The sequence below is a fragment of the Thermobia domestica genome, chromosome 1 (genome assembly GCF_964235325.1).
Source record: "Thermobia domestica chromosome 1, izTheDome1.hap1.1, whole genome shotgun sequence".
Taxonomy (NCBI): domain Eukaryota; kingdom Metazoa; phylum Arthropoda; class Insecta; order Zygentoma; family Lepismatidae; genus Thermobia; species Thermobia domestica.
Window position 1 is genome coordinate 192,857,697 of NC_137454.1, and position 24,142 is coordinate 192,881,838.

General features: G+C 35.7%; 1 protein-coding gene across 5 annotated transcripts in view; it reads right to left on the reverse strand.

The window, feature by feature from the left end:
- The window catches only part of LOC145692382 (fibroblast growth factor receptor 3-like), a 186,955-nt gene that overhangs the window by 81,923 nt on the left and 80,890 nt on the right, over positions 1–24,142 (reverse strand). For all 5 annotated transcript variants that reach the window (XM_081767691.1, XM_081767684.1, XM_081767687.1 and 2 more), the window contains one exon: positions 20,630–20,753. In XM_081767691.1, coding sequence (XP_081623817.1) covers positions 20,630–20,717 — 88 coding nt within the window. In that variant the 5' untranslated portion in view covers positions 20,718–20,753. The remainder of the gene's footprint in view (positions 1–20,629; positions 20,754–24,142) is intronic.

The window sequence follows — 24,142 nt, forward strand, 5'->3', positions numbered from 1 at the left end:
TATTACCTTCTCCCTAGTCTCAGTGTATAATTGTGAGACATTAACTAAAGAAAAAGAAAAGAAACTGATAACCTTAAGTTTGTGGAATGCAACTGCTAATATACAATTATAACGACTTACTTAGAAAAAAAATCAGATAAAAAATTTCTACGATATAATTTCTCGTTTATGGAGTAGCACCTTAGACAATTCTCTGATGAACTTGTTGTGTCGGCACCCTTATACAGAGGAAAGGGGTCTGCCGGAGTTTTATCGTTGACACTGGAAACAGTCGTAACAGGTATACGAATCGGGGCCACATAAACGAAATATAAGCTGAGTAGACAGTTGGTTACTGAATATCTCGAATTTCAAGGAATCTACATATTTTTACTAATATCTACATATCTTTACTACAAAGTAGTATCTTTACGTTTGGTTTGAGACAATAGGAACGGTTTTAACAAAGTTGTTCCGAGAAGCAAGAGTAAAGAAAATTAACTACAAAGTCTAAAAATACAAAAGAAGAGAGACTGTGCGCAAATCATGAAGCGAACAACCAAAGCCAAAGCCAAGAAAGAACAATTTCTCGATTCCCTTCTTCTCCACAATGTCTTCATTTAAATCTTGGCACTATTTTGTTGTTGTTGTTGTCATCAAATCGCGCATGCGCAATTAAAAAGACTATCACTTGAACGATGTATCGTCACAGGTGTCTTCCCTTTATCTTGGTGGTAATGGTGAACGCCCTTGCCCAAATTATCTAACTGTGAGTGGAGGTCCCCACAGTCAGTATGGCGCCAATGACTGCTATACTATGAACAGTTTGGCTAGGCTCTCCAGAAGCTGTTTTTCTTCGAGAGAAATCTGGAATTAATTACAAAGAGGATGTATCTTTCATCGAACTGTTGGTCATAAGTGTTTTTGTAGTTTCACTAATTCACCCTCCTTTCTTTCTTCCTCTCTCTCTCTCTCTCTCTCTCTCTCTCTCTCTTACAACCTTGTGGCATACAGTATAATTTCGACTATTCTTGCCAAGTTTATGAGAACACTGACCCTGTTAATAATATATGATGAAATAATTGAAAACATATCCGTGAATTTTGCTTCCCCCTTCTCTCTCTTTTTCTCCTCTGGAGTAATAAAACATGTTTATTAATTACTTTTTGTGTGTGAACATTCTATTTGCTCGTTTCAAGCTTCTATATTTTGTAAAATTTGGTTTTAGAGATGCTTGCAAACCTATTCCCATGATATATATTTTTTAAAAAATTACCAAACTACAAGGACAAACATAGTTTTAAAAACAAAAATGTCGTCACATTGTGCACAAGTTATTTTTTCTCCAAAATATATTTCTTTCTTTATCTCGTAAGCTACAGAAACAATTGAATAAGTCGCTTTCAGATCTCGTATGTAGTGATAATTTCAAAAATCTCCCCGGTGAGATTTCGATATAGGCTACTGGTGACAAAAAGTAGTACTGGGAAACCCACATTGAATATTGCCCCAGGGAGGAATGGAAGCTAAGTTTTACGCCCCATGGTTATGCCGACTATGCTAAAGGAGACGGTGATAATGAGAAATGAATGAAATGGTGGAACGAAAGTGGTAGGAAACGTGAGAACACGAGAAAAACTACACACTTGTTCACCACGAAGTTCTCTTGGCGAGAGCTGGGATCGAACCAAGGACTCCATGCACCAGAGAGGAACACTGAACCCCCACGGCCCCTTGCCCCAGGGAGGAATTTTGTAGTTCTGAAATGACGTGTCTTTTCTTCGGCAATATCAGGCATTTTTTTTCGTTGCGAAAAATTAAAATCGAATTCGAGTCTTTAACGGGTTTTAAAATGTTTTATGATTCGTAGCTGCTAAAGGGGTAAATCTTCAATTTCTATTTATTTATTTTCGTATGTTTATCCACTCGGCAACCACTGAGCTACTAAAAAAGACATGCGATGCGACTTCCACACTAATTCCATTACCAATGTTTCATTTTAAATGTTAACATCCAAAGAACTGGAGTATAATACAAAAATAGTACTCTTCAAATCTATATTCGTAGGGAAAGAAAAGTTAGATAAAAGATATTATTTACTCGAGCGATACAAGTAATAGAAAAAGTACCTAAGTAGAGTGACAGAAGAAAGGACAAAATACGAAATCAAAACTAAATGTGGGATAATTAATTTAAATCATGAAACGAAAGAGCCATTTAAATAAAATGTATAATAACACATTGCCAGCAAATGGATGGTAGCTCATTCAGAGAAAGAAGGTTGAAAAGCGGCTCATGAACGACGTGTATTAATAATTGTCTGAATGAAATTTTAGAGATTACATTCATAGAACCAATCAGTTAAACTAAAAAATAGACAGAATGGAGAACTGTGCAGAACTTTTGGATACGAAAGAACATGATCAAATATGTACTGTAAGTAAAGGTAAACTGAACATGCATATGCTAGTGGTTCGAGTTCTTGTTTGGTCATCACGAGATTCCAGGTTTGAACCCAATGGACGCCCAACCCTAACTGAGGTTTGCCGCCTTTATTCCCGGATTGCCCCAGGTATGGCGTACACAAAGGGGGTCCTGGTTTTAACCACCTTTTAACAAGGTATTACGTAAAATCAACATTTAACGCACTATGATACATATATTCAAAAATCCAGAAAGATACGAGCTTGGGGGATTAAATCCCTCTTCTTGAAATTCCGAGTAGCCGGTCCTAGGTAACCATTTCAGTTCTTTGATGGGACCGCTGTGGCTTAGTGGCATACCGTTCACCTCTGGTGAAATGGGGTCCCTGGGTCGATCCCAGCTCTAACTTTATCTAACTTTTCTTTCCCTACGAATATAGATTTGAAGAGTACTATTTTTGTATTATACTCCAGTTCTCTGGATGTTAACATTTAAAATGAAACATGGGTAATGGAATTAGTGTGGAAGTCGCATCGCATGTCTTTCTTAGTAACTCAGTGGTTGCCGAGTGGATAAACATACGAAAATAAATAAATAGAAATTGAAAATTTACCCCTTTAGCAGCTACGAATCATAAAACATTTTAAAATCCGTTAAAGACTCGAATTCGATTTTAATTTTTCGCCATGAAAAAAAAAAAATGCCTGATATTGCCGAAGAAAAGACACGTCATTTCAGAACTACAAAATTCCTCCCTGGGGCAAGGGGCCGCGATGGCTCAGTGTTAGAGCGTTCCTCTCTGGTGCATGGGGTCCTTGGTTCGATCCCAGCTCGCGCCAAGTGAACTTCGTGGTGAATAAACACCGTGTGAGGGGGTTTCTCGGGGTTCCCCGTTTCTTCCCACTTCCTTCATTCCACCATTTCATTCATTTCTAGTCCTCGCAGTCTCCTTTAGGCCAGCCGTCATAACCATGGGACGTAAAACTTGAAGATTTCATTTCATTTCAGTTCAGTTCTTTGATGCATAAAGACTTTCAAGATACATTGTAGGTAATAATATTCAGTACAGAAGCAACAGAACTCTGCTTTAGCGTCAGTTAGTTCTCTCTGCGGGCACCATCCAAACACGCGCGCGTACAGAATAGACACTACAGAACATAAAAACTTAAAATAAAAGCATAAAGGCGCCAGGTCTGTGTCTATTCATTTCGCGGCTGACATCACGATATTCTTGCTACATACAGTGCAAGGACTTCCCCAAGAAACTGTGCGTAGGCGTCGGAAATAGGTTTCGTTATATGGATTATACATGGGGGCGAATTCTAAGTATCAACAACAATAATAGAAGGAAAAGTATTTTTAAAAAAAGAAGAAAAGGAAATCGGTGACCTTTTTCATTGATCTGAGTAGCCAATTTCTCCGAAAGAACTGGCCACATGAGTAGAGAGTTGGTTATGTAGCTCCAGTGCTATCCACACACACAATACACAGGTGATTAATAAAATGCCAGTCATAGGGCACTGCGACGCCAAGAATAGATCTGCCCCATCCGCCATCCTGCGCCATCTTTGACGGTCACACAGATAGAAATAGGCCCTTGGAGTCTCTGCCAAAATTCCTCCCCTTAACTCTCCATTCCCCCTCCCCCTCCCGCCTTTCCAGGTCGTACTGAGACCATTCTATTCCTATCCCCACTCCATTCTTAAAATCTTAACTCTCAACTGGCAGGAGACGACGACGACATGAGCACGGGACAAACAAGCCATACACAAAGCACAACACAGTTTTTTAAATCAATATTGTTTGTGCAATGAACCCGCTACTACACACAGAAACGTTTTCCACCCACGCTCATTATTCTGTAGAAATTAAATTGAGTGGCTTAAACACATAATAGTCCACACGACGGAGGTTTCTTATAAGCGAAAGAATCGTGTTGGACCTTAACCATAACCGACCGCCCTAGATGTTCTCTTCCTGCACTTTCGTTAGTGACGTACGTAAGTTCTAAAGCGAAGAAGTCTTAAAAACATGAACACAGTCTTCTGCATCTATATCAATGACGGCTAAATGGCGGCCAATACATAAGAAGTATGATTTATTCATATATATATATATATATATATATATATATATATATATATATATATATATATATATATATATATATATATATATATAGAGAGAGAGAGAGAGAGAGAGAGAGAGAGAGAGAGAGATGGTGTTAATGAACTAGACCGACAAACTGTAAGAAGTGATTCCTAACCTCAAGATAAGAGAAAAAGTTCATATGGACCTTTGGGGAAAGTGCATAGTTTCAGAGCTAGGGCTGTCCAAAATCACGAAAAAGCTACATTTCAAGAGACCCTATTTCGAATTTGGTAAGCTGTGGATGGTGGTCCTCATCAGCGTAAAGGAAGTTATGCATACGCAGTCCAAAAATGCACATTTCATTAATGTTCAATGGGTGTACAGAATATTCTCTGAGAATGAAATTCAGAGACATGTCATCACCCGAATTCTAAGATATGCTCTGACTTTAAGATTGGTCCAAAGTAGGCAAACGATAAGACACTTGATAGCAGTAAACACGGAATCCTTTGGCGCGATGTCGGAAGTGTTAAGAATCGTCAGCAGCACGGTCTCTCGTACTCGGGAAACGCATGCCACGGTGTTTTCTTTCACGCTTGTAAGTGAAGGAAACGTGAAATATACCGTGAGGAAATACATCACATCATACGTTACTCTGTACATAAAAAGACATTGAGTTGCCGGTTCCTAACATTTCCAACTTCCTTCCGAAGCATTGGATATCCATTGTTGTCAAGGCTTACATCTTGCCTACTTTGGACCCTCCTTGAAATCATTGTATATCTGAAAATTCTATTGAGAGAATATTTGAGAATTACATCATATAGTGAATACCCTGTACACCTATTAAAAATTGTTGAATTATGCATTTTTGGATTGTGTATGCGTGGCTTCCTTTAGGCTGATAAGGACCACCATCCACGGTTTCTGGAATTCGAAATAGGGTCTGTTGAAATTAGGCTTTTCTGCGATTTTGGATAGCCCTAGCTCTGAAACTATTCACTTTTGGTCATAGGTCTATATGAACTTTTTATCTTATTTTGATGTGAGGAATCACCTCTTACAGTTTGTCGGTATAGTTCATTAACACCCTGTATATATACAGAGAGAGAGAGAGTTCCATTCGTAACACGAAGAGTATAGTTGGCCTCATAATATACTTGAATTGCGATTTAACTATGAAAATACTTTCTTTAACATTTCGGTTACCAAGCTCGTTCAGCAAGGTAAGGCTAGTAAGTACCGGATCCAGTCTTAGAAAAATTCAGAATTTATAGGGTTACTGCCAAACATTCACGTGATGGTCAGAGGGCTAAAAAATGCAGACTTCTCCAAGATAAAAGTGTTCTTTATAAATGTTGGATGTCATTGCACAACTATTAAGAGCTACAAGAACATTAAGCAATTAACAATAATATAGAGTGATTAAATTAACCTCACTTTGACTCTCTATAGCCTATTTCTTACTGGAGTTCCGAACTCTATCCGAAACTTCCGACTTCATATACGTCTATATATATTTCTGTGTTCCAAGGATAGACTCTCAACTCCACCCACATCTTTCTATTGAACCCATAAAATGACAGATTTAACAATTTCCGATTCCAATATTATCTCCACGAAACAGAAACGGTAAATGATATGAGAAACGGGTTTGATATGGATTTAGCGTCCCAAGAATAGATACCGGCATGTCCTTATCCTTCAATTGATACCGGAAATTGTATAATTAACAACTTCCGGTTTCAATATTGTATTCTCATAAAGCATAAACTGTAAATTATAGTGAGAAATGTAGATGTACCGGAATTGGGCATGTCACTGCCATCTTGAATCCAACATTGCGAATGTTTAGCTCGACTAGCAGAGTTTTCCTAACCAAGTGTCAATCTGTCCCCACTTCCGGTTCAAAAGTAAGACGAAAAAAGAAAAAAAAAACTTTTCCATTGAAACATGTAAAATCATTACACCTTACGCACGGATCAAAGAATAGAGTTATCTCTTAACTGTAAGACACCCACAGGTATAAGACACGTAAGGCATAGTAACGAATTATTTTTCTACTGACTTGGTTCATATCCACCACCACATTGTCCCAAGGACTTGCTTCCTCGCGGGCTCCCGTGCTGCGCTCCTGCCCTGACTCGGTTAGATACAATTGTTGCTTTTAGTGGTCTCCTAGTATAAGTTGGTTCGTGCTTTCTGCACAGGCGTTTTAGTAACATACCTCTGAACGTGTATTTATACCTATATCAAGTAAGCTCTTTTAACGTGTTTCTACAACCAGTAATGTAACTCGTCCCTTAAGAAACACTTTTGAAGTATGCAAACCTAAAATAGGACAGCTCAGTTTTTTATTGTTCTAGGTAGACTGCGGGAATAACATTTCATGTAGCAATATGTAATCAGGACATCAGCTTTCAGGGTGACTCAATATGACCTCTCACGTTTTAAAAATAATAGAACATAAAGTATAGCAGGTAGAAATATGTTTATTCAGAAATGTAACAGGGTATTCAAACCATTTTGTAACCAATTCGTTCTGACTTGAAATGAAACAACTGACAATACAAATATGAAGACGATTTCTGAAGGCTATAGTTTGTAATTGCTCGATATTCTCAGACATACGTACACTTTTAAGTCGGCTAATTATTATTATTAATTATTATTATTATTATTATTATTATTATTATTATTATTATTATTATTATTATTATTATTATTTTAACGCTGAACACGTTGTTCAGAAATTCTAGATCCACTGCAAGTTAGTCTTACGTCGAATAGCAAATTTCAAGCGAGAAGCTCTTTGCACAGTAATCACAGAACTCCTGCTTTTGAAAAACATTTCGGCTTCATACTCGCGGTAATCTCCAGAACAAACCATAATGATGAGCAAAAACAGCAGGAGAGTGGTGGGTGGAAGGAATGACCCAGAGGCCGGGGGTCTACGCCCCCAGGTTTCTGAGAGACAAAAATAATTCAAGCTATAACTTACATATTTTTGAAAGTTTATAGTAAACTCATGATATAGGCTATCTATCATAGTCTGGGTTCTGGTTGTCTCCCCTACCTTCTAGATCCGTCTCTAGGATGACCGCTCCTCTGGCCCTTTCACTGACAGCACTACACCAGATAAAGAAGTGGTGGATTTTTATTGGATATTATTGAAATTACTGTATTGTCAATTGATGTGTCGATTCAACACAAAAGAGAACAGAGTAATGAAATTAGAACAAACTAATTACAAATTATTATCAATATAATTTTATATTTTCGAATAAACAAGTTTCCCTCTGCAACACTTTTTGTTTTATTAGCCTTTAAGATGTTGAAGGTTTCATTGAGTCACCTTAAATATTACCTCTAACATCAATGCGCACATCTGCGGTACCCCATCTGAGGAATATTTCCCTGGTATAGACTCAGCATTCTGAGAATAAGCTGGCAACACCTTCACCGTGGGCGGAGCTATGGGAGCATTGACAAGAGATAAAAATGCCACCTATAAGATGGTCACCTACCAAGACCTGTCAAAATTTGCGAGACTGTACGGTTGTTTTGACAGGAATTTCGGTTCTGAGAGATTAATTCTACACTCGTCTAGGAAGTATTCCACAGGTCCGAGACCGAGGCTGACCGAGAGGTCTGCACGGGCCAGAATTTTTAGCCCGAGCCCGAAGTATGTTTTAGCATTAAGACCCGAGCTCGTGTGATAATCAAATGAGCCCGAAATAAGTCCGAACTACAGAAACAATAATTGACGCAAAATTGTATTTTTATTTACGGCAATTAGAGGTTTTATTTTGCAGTTGCACGTTAAAACTTCTCCAGAAAAAATGGTGCAATATACTTTGTATAGTATTTACAAAGTTAGGCCCGAGAAATATACCGGGCCCGAGGAGATATATGCTTTGTAGGCCCCAGGGCTCGGGCCGAACCCGTGCAGACCTCTAAGACCGACGAAAAAGGTCTTTCCCCAGCAGACAATTCCTAACTTCGCTCATGACATTCACCTTCGTTTCCCTACTAAAACCGTAAGTAATAGACCTTTTGGTTTCAATATTTGATCTCCAGTATATAAATCCATCACAATTTCACACCGTGAAACGAAACTTATTTACTAATCCCTGCAAATGATAAATTTCCGCACTGTTTGGAGCAACATTCCTGCCATCTACCAACACTGAATGATGGCTATACGTAGTCCTACGTGGTAGACCAAAGAATGTGTACGGCTTACAGAAGCAAAGCAAGAACATAATGACAAAAGATATATGTAATGTATATTTTGAAAGGGAGTGCTGTGAACAAAAAAAAGCTAAATAAATCCAATCTTAAAACTCTGAATCCATAATGAAGAATGACAAGTGACAGTCAAGCGTTCAAGTCATTAAATTAAGAGGCAGAAGAATAACCAATATCTGACATCAAGTACAGCGACCCCTACGTCTCTTCTTCATTCAGTTGAATATAATTTCTTGTGTTGTGCTTCTTCTCTTAAATGTAATCCAACGTCTTCGTTACAACCCACAGAAGCTAGTAATCTCTTTAGGAAAATGTAAGTAACGCTACTTAGCTCTGCATGTCTGTAAAAGGTTTAGAAGAGTATTATAAAAATCAGTCTCCCAGGAAATAAATAAATAAATAAAAAGAATTGTCGCTAAGGTGGTCATGTAGTGTTGCCAGCATCAATATTACCAAATGGTAAACTATATTTGGTACAAGTCAATATCTTATTTACAATTGAAAACTTAAATAAGGATGTAAGTGCAATTTTGTGAAACTTGCGTTGTTGTATGATAAATAATATGCATTTGGCCCATAATATAAACAAGTATTGAAATCTAAACATGCTCCTTTGACGCTGTATTGAGTTGTTATAGACAGCGAGACACATGAAACTTTTTTCCCTCCCTTTGGCATTTAAATTATTATTTACTTCAAGTATTTAAATTAATCTCAAGTATTTAATATTAAAAATTTTAGAGGGACACTTCTCGATGTCGACAGCAGGGGATAGCGAAGGGATCGCGAAAATGGCCAGAAGCACAAGTTTAACCCTAGAAAATCCATGCTCGCTGCTACGTGAAGGACCAGGAGGGGTCAAATTTGCCCGCGCTAGTTTTAAGTAGCTTTCAGAGTATATTTCTTCAATTTGAGTTAACGTATTGAACTGAATTTCAAAAAATAAACTTTTCAAGGAATTTGTGCTTTTTATTTGTAAAATCGAGCGAAATACAGTGCGTAAAACTGCTTATACATTATACCAAATTTCTTATAGTATTATAACTAACCCTCGCCAAGTTTTATAAAAACCTAAGCGTTTATATAAAGAGAAAAGTAACGTTTTAAAAAAGTAATAAAAGTTGTAGATAAAAAATAACAAATGGGAGGAATTTTGGGGAAAACAGAGACGGGTAGCACCTATAATCATGGGGGTCAAATAGACCCGCACAACGTGAATTATTATTATTATTATTATTATTATTATTATTATTATTATTATTATTATTATTATTATTATTATTATTATTATAGAAAAACAATGCAGTATATTCCGGTTGAAAAAAAAAGTGAAAATAAACCTTTCATCAAAAGGAACAATAACAAAAAAAAAAATCCTGAATACACATTAATCCATTTAAACTAAATAAAAAATAACTCGCGGGCAAAATTGACTCCCCCTTGGTATTTCTAGGGTTAAAATGTAGAAAACGGCTGGTTCCACATATTTCCCCTTACTTCTTTGGAAGGTAACGTTCTCGAATCTTAAATCAATTTATTTTCAGAGTAACGACTTATACGAATGTATCAGACTAACCATTTTGTCACATCTCGACAAGGGAAAAAAATGAAAGGCCTTCATGGGCGAATGTTTTCAAAATGATAAGTAGATAGTAGGACGCAGAATTCTTGCCGGGTCACTACTTTATTTTGCTCTCTGCCCTGGACGAGAGTTTTCGTTAATCAGGTTTGATCTGCAAGTTTAATTAATTGGGGAGTTTCCTTCCATTTTTTTTCTTTCTTTTGAGCAAAGATAAGTCTAAACTTGTTGAATAATTTAACCAAATTTTCTGGTTTACTGAAAGTGGTGAAAACTTAAAATTAGTTTATTATGGGATTCCGTTTCCAGCAGCACTTTATCGCATTTACTAACGTCAGAAACCTAAGAATGGTTGTTTAAGCGAATAGTCTGAAGTATATGGGTATAGAAAATATCAAATAAAAGATGAAAGACTGGTGAGCACCAGAAAAAGAGAAAAAAAGTACCAAGAATGATCAGATCTATCAAATAGAAGAACTGAAATTTTCTAAACACCCTGTCTATTATCTGAGTATAGTGTCTCGCAAAACCTCAAATGCAACAGAATTGCAAAGCATGAAATTGATCACAAATATATTGTGATACGTTTATTGAAAGATCCAAATAAGTTTGAACTGCGTTTAGTAAGACACTTAAAAAAAAAAAAAAAAAAAAGCAAAGAAGGATATGGAATAAATTTTCATGTGAAATAAACGTCGAATACGCTGTATTGAACCCAGAACAAGTGCGTTTCACCTTCTTTGTTCTGTCAATCAACTTCGTGGCCAAAAAGGCACTATTACTGAATAATAATAGTGAATGGAGCTTTATATTGAACTCCTCCGTGAAAAATAGAAAGAATAGTTTACACAAAAAGTGAATAGCTCGTAGGTAGTAAAGCAAAAAAAAAAAAAAAAAAAAAGAAGAAGAAGAAGAAAAGGTCTAAAGTCTTCCTTCTGAGGCATTCAGAAACGTAGAATATACAACCACCTCCTACAACAAGTCGTTGCTCACTTTTTTCCTCCCTTGAAACATATCCTTTTGAAATTTTGAATACACCAGCTCTTCACCCGCAGATTTCACTCGAAAAATGAAGCAAAATAACTCACTAGGGGAAAATGGTTTTCTGCATGTATACCGATCAGTGTTACCATTTTGCACAAATTTATCGAACTCTTTAAAATAATTTCAGAACAACTTGCAAAAAGTTAATTAAAAGTTTTAGAAACAAAGAAACAAGTTTTTATCAATTGCATATACTATAAAGGAACACTGGGGAAGATAATTTTATATATAACTACATGAAAAAATCTTAGTACCGAAAATACTGCCTCTTGAAATTATATGAAATTTCTAGTTTTGCGTCCCACAATTATGTACTTAAGGTTAAAGACAACAAATGATTAATGAAAATAATTGATGGGATTAGAATGTGGGAGGAAATGGGAGAACCCTGAAAAACACACCGCAAATTCGTGTGGTCAGGGATCGAGTTATAGACCCTTCGCACCTTCTCTCAAGTTTGCCTTTTGTTATCGTATGTTTTCAATGCCTTTTGTTATCGTATAAGTTCGCAAGTTTTCAAGCTACATAATTTTTGGGAGGGTTTTAATTTACGAGGAGAAAAACAGCAATATTTTATTGTCAGTTTTTAACCCGTTTTTGATCAACTAAGACTTTTAACCTGTATTACATTATCAACATGGCTCTATTCCACAGAAATCAACGAAACAAATCTCGCAATTATCACAGACTTCATAGCAAACTCGCTAGATGTCGGATGTCAGGTGAATGTAATACATATAGATTTTGAAAAGGCGTTTGACAGAGTCAATCACAAAGTATTATTACATAAGCTAAACAACTAATAATTTCCCTCCGCCCTTGATCAAGTTCTTCTAATCATATTCAAACAATCGTAAACAAAACGTTATCTACAAATAGTTTAAATCAACTGACTATATTGCGTACTCTGGAATTCCACAAGGCTCCAATCTAGGTCCGTTATTGTTTCTTTTAGTCATTAACGATCTCCCTAATCACATATCATTAAGTGACAAATTGCTTTTTGCGGATGACCTCAAAAATAAATCATGACTGTCTCAATTTAGAAAATATTGCTAATTCGTGTTCTCTTAATAAACTTTGTGTAAACATAAATAAATATAGCATTCTATCGTTCACTAGAAATAAAAATCAAGCAGAGTTTAATTATTTATTTAATCAGATCGTATTAAACAGATCAAATTCGGTGAAAGATCTTGGAGTTACGTTGATACAAAATTAACATTTAATGATCACATCGTGAGCATAGTTAACGAATCTCTTAAAATGTTAGTATTCATAATTAGAAATAGCAAGGAGTTTAACAATATTACCACACTAATAAAATGTATTACTCTTATGTCCGATCACAACTGGAATATGCTGCTGTGATCTGGAATCCATCGCAACAAGAATACCGACATCAATCAATCCAAATTTATCAAATATTTAATATACAAGAGTACTGGAATTTATCCATCTTTCAAAAATTATCTTACATTAATAGACAACTTCTGTATCCCTACACTAGAACAAAGACAAAATGTGATAGATCTGATTTTTCTCCGTAAAATAGTACAAAATGAGTTTAATTGTACAGATCTAATATTGACACTAAATTTTCATGTCGCGACACTTAAAACTCGTGTTGAGAACTTTGACCTGTTCTATTGTATATATATATATATAAAGACCAACGTATTATTGAAATCACCAATCAGGGGAATATGCTCTTCTTATAACAAAATATGCATCGAACACAAAGAAATTGATATCTGTAACATGAACTGTGGTATGTTTAAGAAAATTATTGTAAGTTTATTTTGTACGCCAACACTATAATTGGGTTTTGCCTGTTGTGTTGTTCACAAATAAATAAAATAAAAATAAATAAATAAAACCTATAACCTAACGTTTTTTTTTACATGTTTTAGTTCTTGTTAACTTGTTAAAATTACCCAATAATAATAATAATAATAATAATAATAATAATAATAATAATAATAATAATAATAATAATAATAATAATAATAATAATAATAATAATAATAATAATAACATTGTCGTCAGTTACTACTGCAACAATTTCTAATAAAAAAGTTGCTTACACTGATTGAAGTCTCAGCATAAAACTAGTGCAACACCCCCATCCGAAACGAGACATGATGTGGGAGAGAAAGAAGGCCTGGGAACGCGGAAAACTGAGCACCCTAGAGATAAAAGGCTCCAGTTCTCTAAAGAATAACAAGAAGTTCCCTGACCCTAAAAGAAAAAAAAAATCTTCCTCAAAACTTTTGGGAGTCCAGGAACAAACTGTAACCTGTACACCAATAAAACTGCAGCTGTTTGTCGGCAAGAATTTTGGTCACTTTATGGAATCGTAAAAAAAGCAAAATACGCAACAACAAAGGAAGCGCCTTTAATTTAATTAAAAGCGCTAATATTGTTTAGAGATGACGAGGTTTACAGCTTATTTTATTTTTTTTTAAGAATAAAAGCGACATTCCTGTTTGTTATATCTCGTTATTTGATCAAAGAGCTGGACGCCAAATTCTTCATCCATCTTTCCTTACTAAAAGTATTGCACTGTTCATTAATCCTTTCAAAAGTCCCCAATTCTATAAAGTTTTCAAAAATCAAAAGATAATGTTAATTTTTGTCTGTGAAATATTCTATTCATACTTTATGGAAATCACCATGAATTTCTCGCTCTCTACTCTCGTTCGAATGCGGGCATAGGTTTCTGTAAAATGGGTTGTTGACGGAGCATAGGGTTGACAAAGGCCTGTAGCCAGCCCAAAAATATAGGGGGGGGGCCGCTGAAGTTAGGGGGGACCGGATCCAACCATATTATAGTTCATCACCATATTATAGTTCATTTGCAAGCCTACCGTGAAAATTTTAGGGGGGCCAGCAAAAATTTAGGGAGGCGCCCCCTAGACCCCCCTGGATACGGGCCTGGTTTGACATACAAGTAGAAATCAAGTAAGTGTATAATTATATCTCCTTTACAAATGAGTGTAAGCCTATTTAAACAGAAGGCTTATTAAGTGGATAGCGGGCCAAAACCAGAGTCGTCATATCAGACTTCATTTGAGGGTGGCAAGAACATGATTGGCATAAGACATTCTCCTCCTACCCCCCCCCCCCCAAATGATGCCCCTGGCCAAAACCCAAGTCTCAGCGAGCCCAGGCTCGAGTGCGTGGGAATCTAATTAAGGATAGAGTCCGAGTCCAATAAAATTAATAAGCGGGAGAGCGCGCGGATTCTTAATTAGTGCAGAATCACAGCCAAAAGATACGAAGTATTAGCCTGGATTTTATAGAAATTTCAGGATCAGTTGATATAAGCATCGCAAGTTTTGTGGATGCTGATTTTAAACTTAACCTTAATGTTAAATAAATTACAGTACTAATTTTAGAGCTATTCTCATGACGGAACAAGAACTGGAGATATTTGAAAATTTGAGTACCAACTATAAATGTTTAAACAAATAGACGTGCAAAGTGAAGGTTAAGTTGCAGTTTGCTCCAGTTGTAGTGTGACAATATCGGAACAAAGCAAATCAAAACAAGCTAGATCATACACAAATCTTCAGAATAGAAAAACGAAAAAAAAAAAAAAAAAACATTCGATTTGCTGGTAGACTAACATGACGTTTACTCTATTTGTTATCATTACTAACTTAGACAGAAGCAGATACAGTATTTACTTCATGTACTTTTTAAGTAAATGCCAAATTAACTTGTCTGATTGTAGAGCAAAATATCAGAAGAGCATCAGAAAACAAAACCGTTGTTTATCTAAACCAACAAGAAGCCTTTACTTCCGAAGAAGACGATGCAGGGGTACCAGATGGGCTGTCTCAAGAGTCCGCATAAAAGTGTCAACAGAGAACATAAGACATGTCAGAAGTTGAGGCAAAGAGTCCCAGTTTATGTGCCCATAAAGACCACAGCACATCAAAGATTCAAGTGTTCTTAATATTTCTTTACGATCACAAATTCTCTCTCTATGTGTATCATTAACTATTATTTTAGGCAAAACAACTTTTGGAAGTTTACAGTTTTGATTTCTAAAGTGCAACGCCCCGGAGTCACTCTTCCAGCCATTATATACTATGGTACTGTAGATACGATATTGGAATCATCTTTCATCTTTAAAATAAGCTAAGATGCAATGGTCTAAAATGTGATTTAATATTTTGACGTAAGACAGATGTATAGCATACGTGCTTTCCTATATGAGCCCTCTGAAGACCAAGGCCATGGAGACAAATCTTGGTTGAGGCGAATTTAGAAATAAAGTGGCAGAACACCTCTGATGTAAGGTTCCTGGTTCGATCCCAGACGATATCAATTTGTGGTGGACAACACCACTCGGGCTTCTCCTGTTTCCTTCCACATTTTCATTTCATCAATTATTTCATTAATTGAAGACCTCGGGGGAAAATAATGATATCCCACACTGATATAATTTTGAGATATACAGCTTTGAATGTTTGGGTGTGTATTGAACACTATTGAGAAACCTGTAAGGAATTGGCCATATCTCTGTCATCTGTTGATCAAACTCGGTAATTCTTCGAGACATAACAGATCCACCGGCGCGACGTTAAACAGCATAGGCTGTTTCACTCATTTTTCACGATTTTGAGGGTTATCATTTTTTTCCCCCGAGTTCTTCAATTATTCGTCTCCTTTAGAATAGAGGGTATAAACGAGGACATTAAATGAAAAATTTCATTTCATTTTTCTCATGTTAGAATATCGCTGTCTTCTTTTTAATTGTATGAACAATCAGTGGCGGATCCAGGGGGGCAATCGCCTCCCCCAGAAGAGAGTTTTTTTTTTATTTTATGTATAAATAAAACTGATCCAATAGTTTGAAGCTCTTTAAAAGTAGCTCTAAGTAGCAGTATTACAACCCACCGCCGCCCCAGAAGTCCGTCCTGGATCCGCCCCTGTGAACAATCACTGCTTTGGTTTGGTTCAATCATCTTTAAATTATTTTCATCCATATTGAATGTTACTCATTCTAGCTTGGAAACTACGTACAATTTGAATAAACATAAGAAAAGCAAAGTACATTGTAAAACGAAATGTTGAATTCCTATTGAAAGCCACTGGTAATACTTGTATATCATTCTCCAATACAATATCTATGTATATATAAATGAAAGTGACTTCATTCAAGTTTATGACTTCATACCTCATGAACTGCCTGACCGATCTCGATCAAATTTTCAACATAAATGGCGTTCGGGCCTGGAAGTGTTTTTATCATTTCACTTTGACGGTGCAATTTAGGGAGAGAGGGATATTTAAAAATGGTTGAAAATGACCGGTATTACTGTTGAATCCATAGTTTACGAACATGCATAGTTTTGAGATGAGCAGTGACACTTCAATGCCATCTAAATCCAAATTCAGTCCCATAACTTGGGGGAGGGAGAGATATAAAATGATCGAAAATGACCGATATTAGGGTCAAATCCATAGTTTTCGGGGGTCGCTGAGACGAACAGTGACACTTCAAATGCCGTTTAAATCAAAATTTACCCTTTTAAGTCAAAATGAAATGTATTCTCCCCGTGCAAAGAACGCATATTCTATTATCACAATATTGACAATATATAACTGAAACTGTAAGACAAATTAGTAATGGTAAGTGTTTACTTTGGTTATATTGTATTTTTATTTGGCTTTATTTTTTGATCTTTTGAAAAGCAATTTCGTGTGCCCTTCAGAATTATTATAGAAGAAATCGAGATCCAAGCATAAACAGCAAGCATTATATATTACGTCTTATTTGCGTAAGTGAGAAGTCTTCCTTGTCCAAGGCCCTGGACGAACTTTCTCATACACAGAAGGGAGTTGCAGCCTGGACTAATCATGTTCTATTGTTTCAATTTGCCCATTTAATATCATTGATACTGCTTCAACGCGCAATCATCACTATCATCATGTAATTGACTTGACATTCCTTCTTCGTTTGAGATGTGTTCTGCGTCCCATGTATACGAACCACGAAGGACAGAAAGCGAGAACAGATGTTCATACAAATCAGGATGAAGTGCCCTCTGAATGTATAATGGGCAAAAACGGTTAAGATCGCCTGTCCTTTACTACACGTCAATTGGAAGCGAAAGACCAAGTCCGTTATACATAACTCTCAGACCACAAAATTTTAACTATGTACTTATTTCAATGTGATACACGAAATGAAAAGGAAATGCATAATGCAATGGACCAATATAATGACATAATAATATCAATTCAAACAGAGTAGATGTAGAGAATGGAATTCCTCAAGGAAATACATTAGGTGCATTTCTACAATGTCTAAAATCTTTTCACAATTAATCTTTTCACAAACAAGTAGAACAGTCACAGTGTACACCACGTGAAGGAGTTTGATTTGGTCTTTCTTCCTCCTTCACAAGCTCTCCATTCCTCCATCAACCAAACTCCTTCAGAAGTTACATTTTACTCAGCATAAAAATATTTTGCTTCAAATAGTACCATATACAAGTGTTCACAAATTTAAAACGCACTATTATCACTAAACATAATAGTGAAGTGTAGTGGTACAGTATTACACACTGTTAGAACTACGTGTGCTGAAAATGTACAATGGAGAAGTCTGAGAAGGCAACACTGCTTCATCTGTAGCAACTTTGCTTGTGGTTTTCGATAGGGCATTTTGTTCTCATTAAATTGTGCAACTTCTGTTTTGATTGCTTTAACGGTTTTCAAAATATTTACCTTAAACGTACATAATTCCATGATATAATTTTTTGGATATTCAAATTTGGAGCCCCGTAGCTTCTATTCTTCTGGTCCATAGCACCTTAATTTTTGCTCATTTTCATTTCTCATGATGCTCTGTTAGATGTGCTATATGGCAATCAGATCTTTGTGACAACTTGTGGGACCCTCCCGTGTGAGATTTTGTTGTAAATAATTACTTTATAATTTAGTGATTTTAATGTAAAAAGAAAAAATGATGAAAATGACAAAATGCTGATAAAAGATGGGAGATACCTAGATTCTGAGAGCGTCGTATTCTCATATTATCCTTCCTCAAAGGCAATAAAAAATCGAATAATGTTTGTTCACTTTCCTTTAAAATATTCGAGTTTTATCATAAACCAAACAAGAATTCGACCGTACATTTAAATGCAATGCTATTTTTCTTTAAAATATGAGCGGAAGCGTCTGAGGGAAAAAAAAAACTTTGTTCGGATACAACTCATACCATGATTTGGCAAAACATCTTGTTTGTAATGTAAAAAAAAGACTGTCTAAAGTCCGTAGCGAATACATCAAAGCCAAACTTTTGTGAGTTTTACATCATTCAGAAACAGGCACAATCTTGAGAGAAAGACAAGGAAGACCACACGCACACTCCAGTCGTCTGTTCAGCAGATAAAAGACTTGGCGACGTTTATACTGTTTTTTAAAAACCCTCGAAAATTGCTCAATTCCCTACAGCGCAGTTTATATGCTGTACCCTATTCCAAGAACAAAAAAATAATGTGGCCATCGAGTTTATTCAATGGCTATTGTGTGAAGGCCGACAGTAAATAATATAACGGCAGGAAGCTCTTTGAAATATTCTCAGATTAAAGTTGGTCCATTGTTTACCTGTATTTTGTCAACACACGTTCGTTTATTTTATATTTGCGTCCATGTTGTTAATTCGTTACGTCAACCGTGTAGGATTTTCTTGTCACTTTTGTATCCCATGGAAATAAAAAAGAAAATCGTGAAAATCTATTTCTTTCGCCATATGTTAGCGTTATTTCTCATTTTTTGTGACAATCGATCGCTATTCATTCATTCCTTGGAAACACTTCACCCATATAATTCAAAGTTGCATTCAGGAGTATATTTGAACCCAAAGTTATCCCACAAAATTTTCAAGGTTACATTGCATAATATGTCATTTTAAATCAAATTCAAACCTTTCTAACAAAATAAATCATTCAATTTCTCTGTCTTCTTTTTAACAATCACTTTGCTTTTATTGCCTTTGTTTTTTTACTGAGGCCATTTTAATGATGTAAATTCAGTAACCCATTCTGTGGGCACGATGCATGAACCCACGAACTCTTCTTCGCCTGATATTTCATCCATTTTAATTAATGTTTGCATCCGAAAGTGAAATCCACACTAAATCAACATTTTCTAACTCTATTTTGAATATCTACAAAGCTCCGATGACCGAATTAAACTATCTGAAATACAGACTTCCACACGGGTATCCACAAGCTTTATGATCATATAACTGTCTACAAGAAGAAATATACATCGGAAATGAAACAATGATGTGGTATTTCTCTTACTTAGTACTTTTAAAATAACCAGTTTTAAAACTTGGTGTGTAAACTCTGATTGGAATTTTGGAATGTGAGGAGAGAAAATTTGGTTTTACTAAATTCTCCGAAGTCAACAGTGGATGATATCGATGTCAGCGTTGACAACATTCTTAGTAATAAGTAAATAAATTCTCTGTTCCGATAAGTGAGTATTGACCTCTTTCAATTCACCACTCTCCACTCCCTTCCATTCATTCGAGTCGCAGGTACCTGAAGGCGGTCATGGTTTTACGAACGTTCTACAGCTAAAGTCCTAAGGAGAATTGACTTCAAAACAAGAGTACAAAACTAGAATATCTTGTTCACAAAGGGCCAGAGGGTGTTCATAATGGGGTTTGAAGATTTGTAGTGCTCGAAAATAAAGCACCATTTCTTCATAGCCAAATGGCTAATTTGTGTGGCCCAGGCTTCATTTTCCGGTGGGAGTGCTAGCCTCGAATACAAGGGGTTTGGATACAACATTACATCTCGGAGCACATAGCCTTGATACTGACTTCTTCTTCCTTTCCTCCGTCTTTTATCACTTATGTAAGGTCGACGTTTCTGACGAATCTTTTCCATAAAGCCCTGCCCCGAAAGTCTTTCCGTGTCTAGACTTTTCGCTTCGAAGTAATTCTTAACCATACCAATCCATTTCCTTCTTGCTCTTCCTCTACTTTCTTCCTTCTTTTATTGACATCACTCTTCTAGCCACACAGCCGTTTTTTTTTTCTTCTCATTAGACGGTCATGCCACTGCAAACTTCTTTCTTGGATCTTCTGATGCATTTCTTTAACTTTGGTTTGTTCTGCTTACTCTTTCATTCTCCTCACAAAGGACGCTAAGCTTCAATCAAACGAGCAAACATTTTAAATCTCAATCATTATATTCTAACTTCTATTTGGAAATTTGGGCTTACCTTCAAGGCCGTCCCTCCGCCTCGTAGATCGAGCCTGATGAATCACAAGAACTAATAAGGTCAGCGTTAGACCACGACAACACAACATCCTGTCTCCTGCCTACTGCTTCATTTGGTATAGGTCCTAGAATAAAAGACAGAACAATGAACTATATGAATAATAAGGAGTACAATGACATGGAAAAATTTAAGCCAAAACTTTCAATTTACTCACATTTGTAAGTTTGAAGGCGGTATTAAAAGATGCTAAAAGGGTAATGTTACCTAAAAATACTTTATCTGATTTTTTAATCTTTTTTCTTTTTTTATCCTATATCGAGATTCTTGGGTCGTACACTCTACGTCTTCATTAGATAAGCATTTGTTTCATATTATTTCAAAGAATAATATCAGTGGCAGCTCTTGAGGGAAGTCACATTGGTAAAAATTTAAATTGTATCTATACAAACCTAGAGAAGAAAATTTATCTAATGTACTAATTATTCTATACATTTGGGAAACTTTCTTCCCTTAGATTGTAGTGATAATTTTTACCGATATGACTGCCCTCAAGAGCAGAAACTGAATAAAATATTACTGATTACAGTTTCATTTTTTTTCCCCATCGATCACCATAAAATTTATTTTGATACAGAAGTGACTAAATCAAATAATATTGCTCATTCTTTGATACTTCGAATAAGATGGTACAATAAACATATATTGTTTGAGCGTTCTGTTCGAGAGGAGATTTTTACCCACTTTATACGTATGATTACTACGCTAGCAAACCAGAGTAGTAAATTGGTCAGTTTCTTTATATTAATTGTGATTTTTAAAAAGTATACGATATATTGGAAATTAGGAGTTGGAGTGGAGGGATAAATTGGGAATTAGGATTGGGAACAGAATGACTTAGTAATTAATGCTTCATTGCACACAGATAGATGCTCGCTAACTTCATCTTTACTTCGATGTAACACACCCTAAACTCCTCTCGAGAGTACTAAAAAGTCAGATTCTTAACAGAAAGGGTGAAAATATGCGATAAACTCATTCCACAAACGTTGAAAATTCATCTTTATTTGGTCTTAAATGAAAGATTAGTATGGGAGTCTTTTCTTGTTGTTTTGAATTTAATAAACAAAACATCAAATCAATATAATACCTACGTAATTAAGCGTAATAAGACAAGAAGCTGCATAACTTACAACGTGCCGTACCCGTTTCAGACATGATTATCCATCAATTAAAATGGCCAGGAAACAGGCTAAATTCAAACTTCCTTCATACAAGTTAACAAATCTAGCTTTTCCATAGGCATTGTGGCAAGTCGATCACGAAGCTACTGTACCATTGTACAGCAGCAACACGGAACAAATACATAACCCTGGGTTTGCAGCTGCACAAATGTTAAAGCTCATTTGATTCAAAATGTTTGTTGCTATATTCGGAACGATGAAAATAGAAGGAACAAGAGAGAGCAACTTAAAGAATCAAGATCTTTAGTGAGCGTTAATCCCAATACAGACGTATAAGTAAGGACTCGATGCCAGATTTGAACACGGTTCTTGCAAAGCGAAAGGAGAATTCTTGCTGAAGTCTCGGAAAATCAGTTTGTTGTCCCACTTCATTTAATAGCAACAATGTTAAAAGCTTTAGGGAAAAAAGCCGTTGAAGCTATCACCAGAAGGAATTTGTAGTGTTCACTTATCTTTCTTTCACCATCTTATCCACCTGTGCGCACTTGGAAACATTGGAACGCACTCTCACGATGCGGCTAAAAAAGATTGTTACTCTGAATGAGTTACGGTGAAAAGGTTTAATTACCATGAAAATTAATTATCTTTCCCGCTGAGAATCTTCATTCATTCACTCCCGCACAAGCAATCAACGACTGTAGAGGTTCGGAGCTTCCAAAAATTGAGATCCAAACAAACGAGATTCGTGACGGAGCCTTGCAGTGAGGAAATTAGTTTTTGCTTCAAAGTTTCTTTCCTTCCAATCTCCTTCCCAATGACCTGTACAACTGGCTTTATTAACCTCAAATAAATATTTTAATTTGACTAAAGGTGTAAATAGAAATTCTGTATATCCTCAATTATTTTCGAGATGTAGCTGAGGACATACAGCTTTTACAGTATTGATTCCTAAGTCCGAACGCCTCATAACGGGAACATGGAATTCGAGAAAATTTTGCCCCAGTATCCGAACATTCAGTATATTGTGAAAGGAGACACCAGAACTGTCAGAAACGCAGTTATTTGATGTTATCACGGAAGGCAACTCGCCTTTTACGCATTAGTCTTCCTCTTCCACTTTCTATATGTGCCACTATAATTCCTTTTAAGGTTAGTTTAAAGGGACAAGTTTTGCCGATAGATGTCACTACAGTCTTCGTATCTCTCTCATGTATTTTTTACCTTTCACGAAAATTCACGATTTCTCTTACAAATTTCAAACTAGAAATTTCAAATTTTTCGAGAAGGAACTTCATAACCTATCGAAGACAACAATTCGTGCCGATTATTTATTTAGAATTTTCTTCATTGCTGAAATGGCTTGTTTGTTGAAAGGGATATCCAAACTTTTAACAATATAACTCTTTCAACAATGAAGAAAATTCAAAATAAAAAATCGGCACAAATTATTGCCTTCGATAGGTTATCAAGTTCCTTCTCCAAAAATTTCATGTCTCTAGGTTGAAATTTGTAAGAGAAATTATAAATTTTTGTGAAAGGTAAAAAATACATAAGACAGAGACGAAGACTGTAGTGATATCTATTGGCAAAACTTGTCCCTTTATACCAACCTTAAAGGCAAATACAGGTTTATATTTTTAATTATATTGACTTACATTTTTATTCAAATATTATTGTTAATTTTTAATTTTTTAACCTTAAAATCCTTATTGTTAAAATCATTTTGGAAATTCTAGTTCGTTGCACCCAAGAACTGATTAAACTCGTTTCTATTATTTTAAAGGGGTAGAACTATTTTGGAACTGGAATGGGGCCAGTATCATCACCAAACGGTATTGTAATTTGTGATCTGCCTCTAAAATTGGAATTAGAAAGAAGCCCGATTTGGTTGTATAAATGTGATTAAAGTGCGACTAGACTCTCAACTATCAGGTCTAGTTTAAAATGAAATTTAAAAAATATAAAATAAAAACAAAATAAATTTTCGCCGCAAGAAGAGGAATAACTTTTTTGAACGATCAACTTGACTTTTAACGCCTTCACAAACACATGACTTTGCAAAGAAGCATGCATCCATCAAAAACTTTTTTCAAAAACTCAAAGTGTGTTTTAATTGCTTTTTTTCTTAAGACTTACTCTTTCACATTTGCATAAACATGTATCAATGAACAGTAAGTTTAAATCAATTAAGACTATGTTTATTAATTAAGACTTATTTAGAAAATTAAGACTATGTTTTGGAGTGATTTTTTTGTTTTTGTTTTTTTATTTTAAATATGTATGTATGCAGTGTACACCATTTTGTGTTTCCTACAATTAAGTTGAATATTAT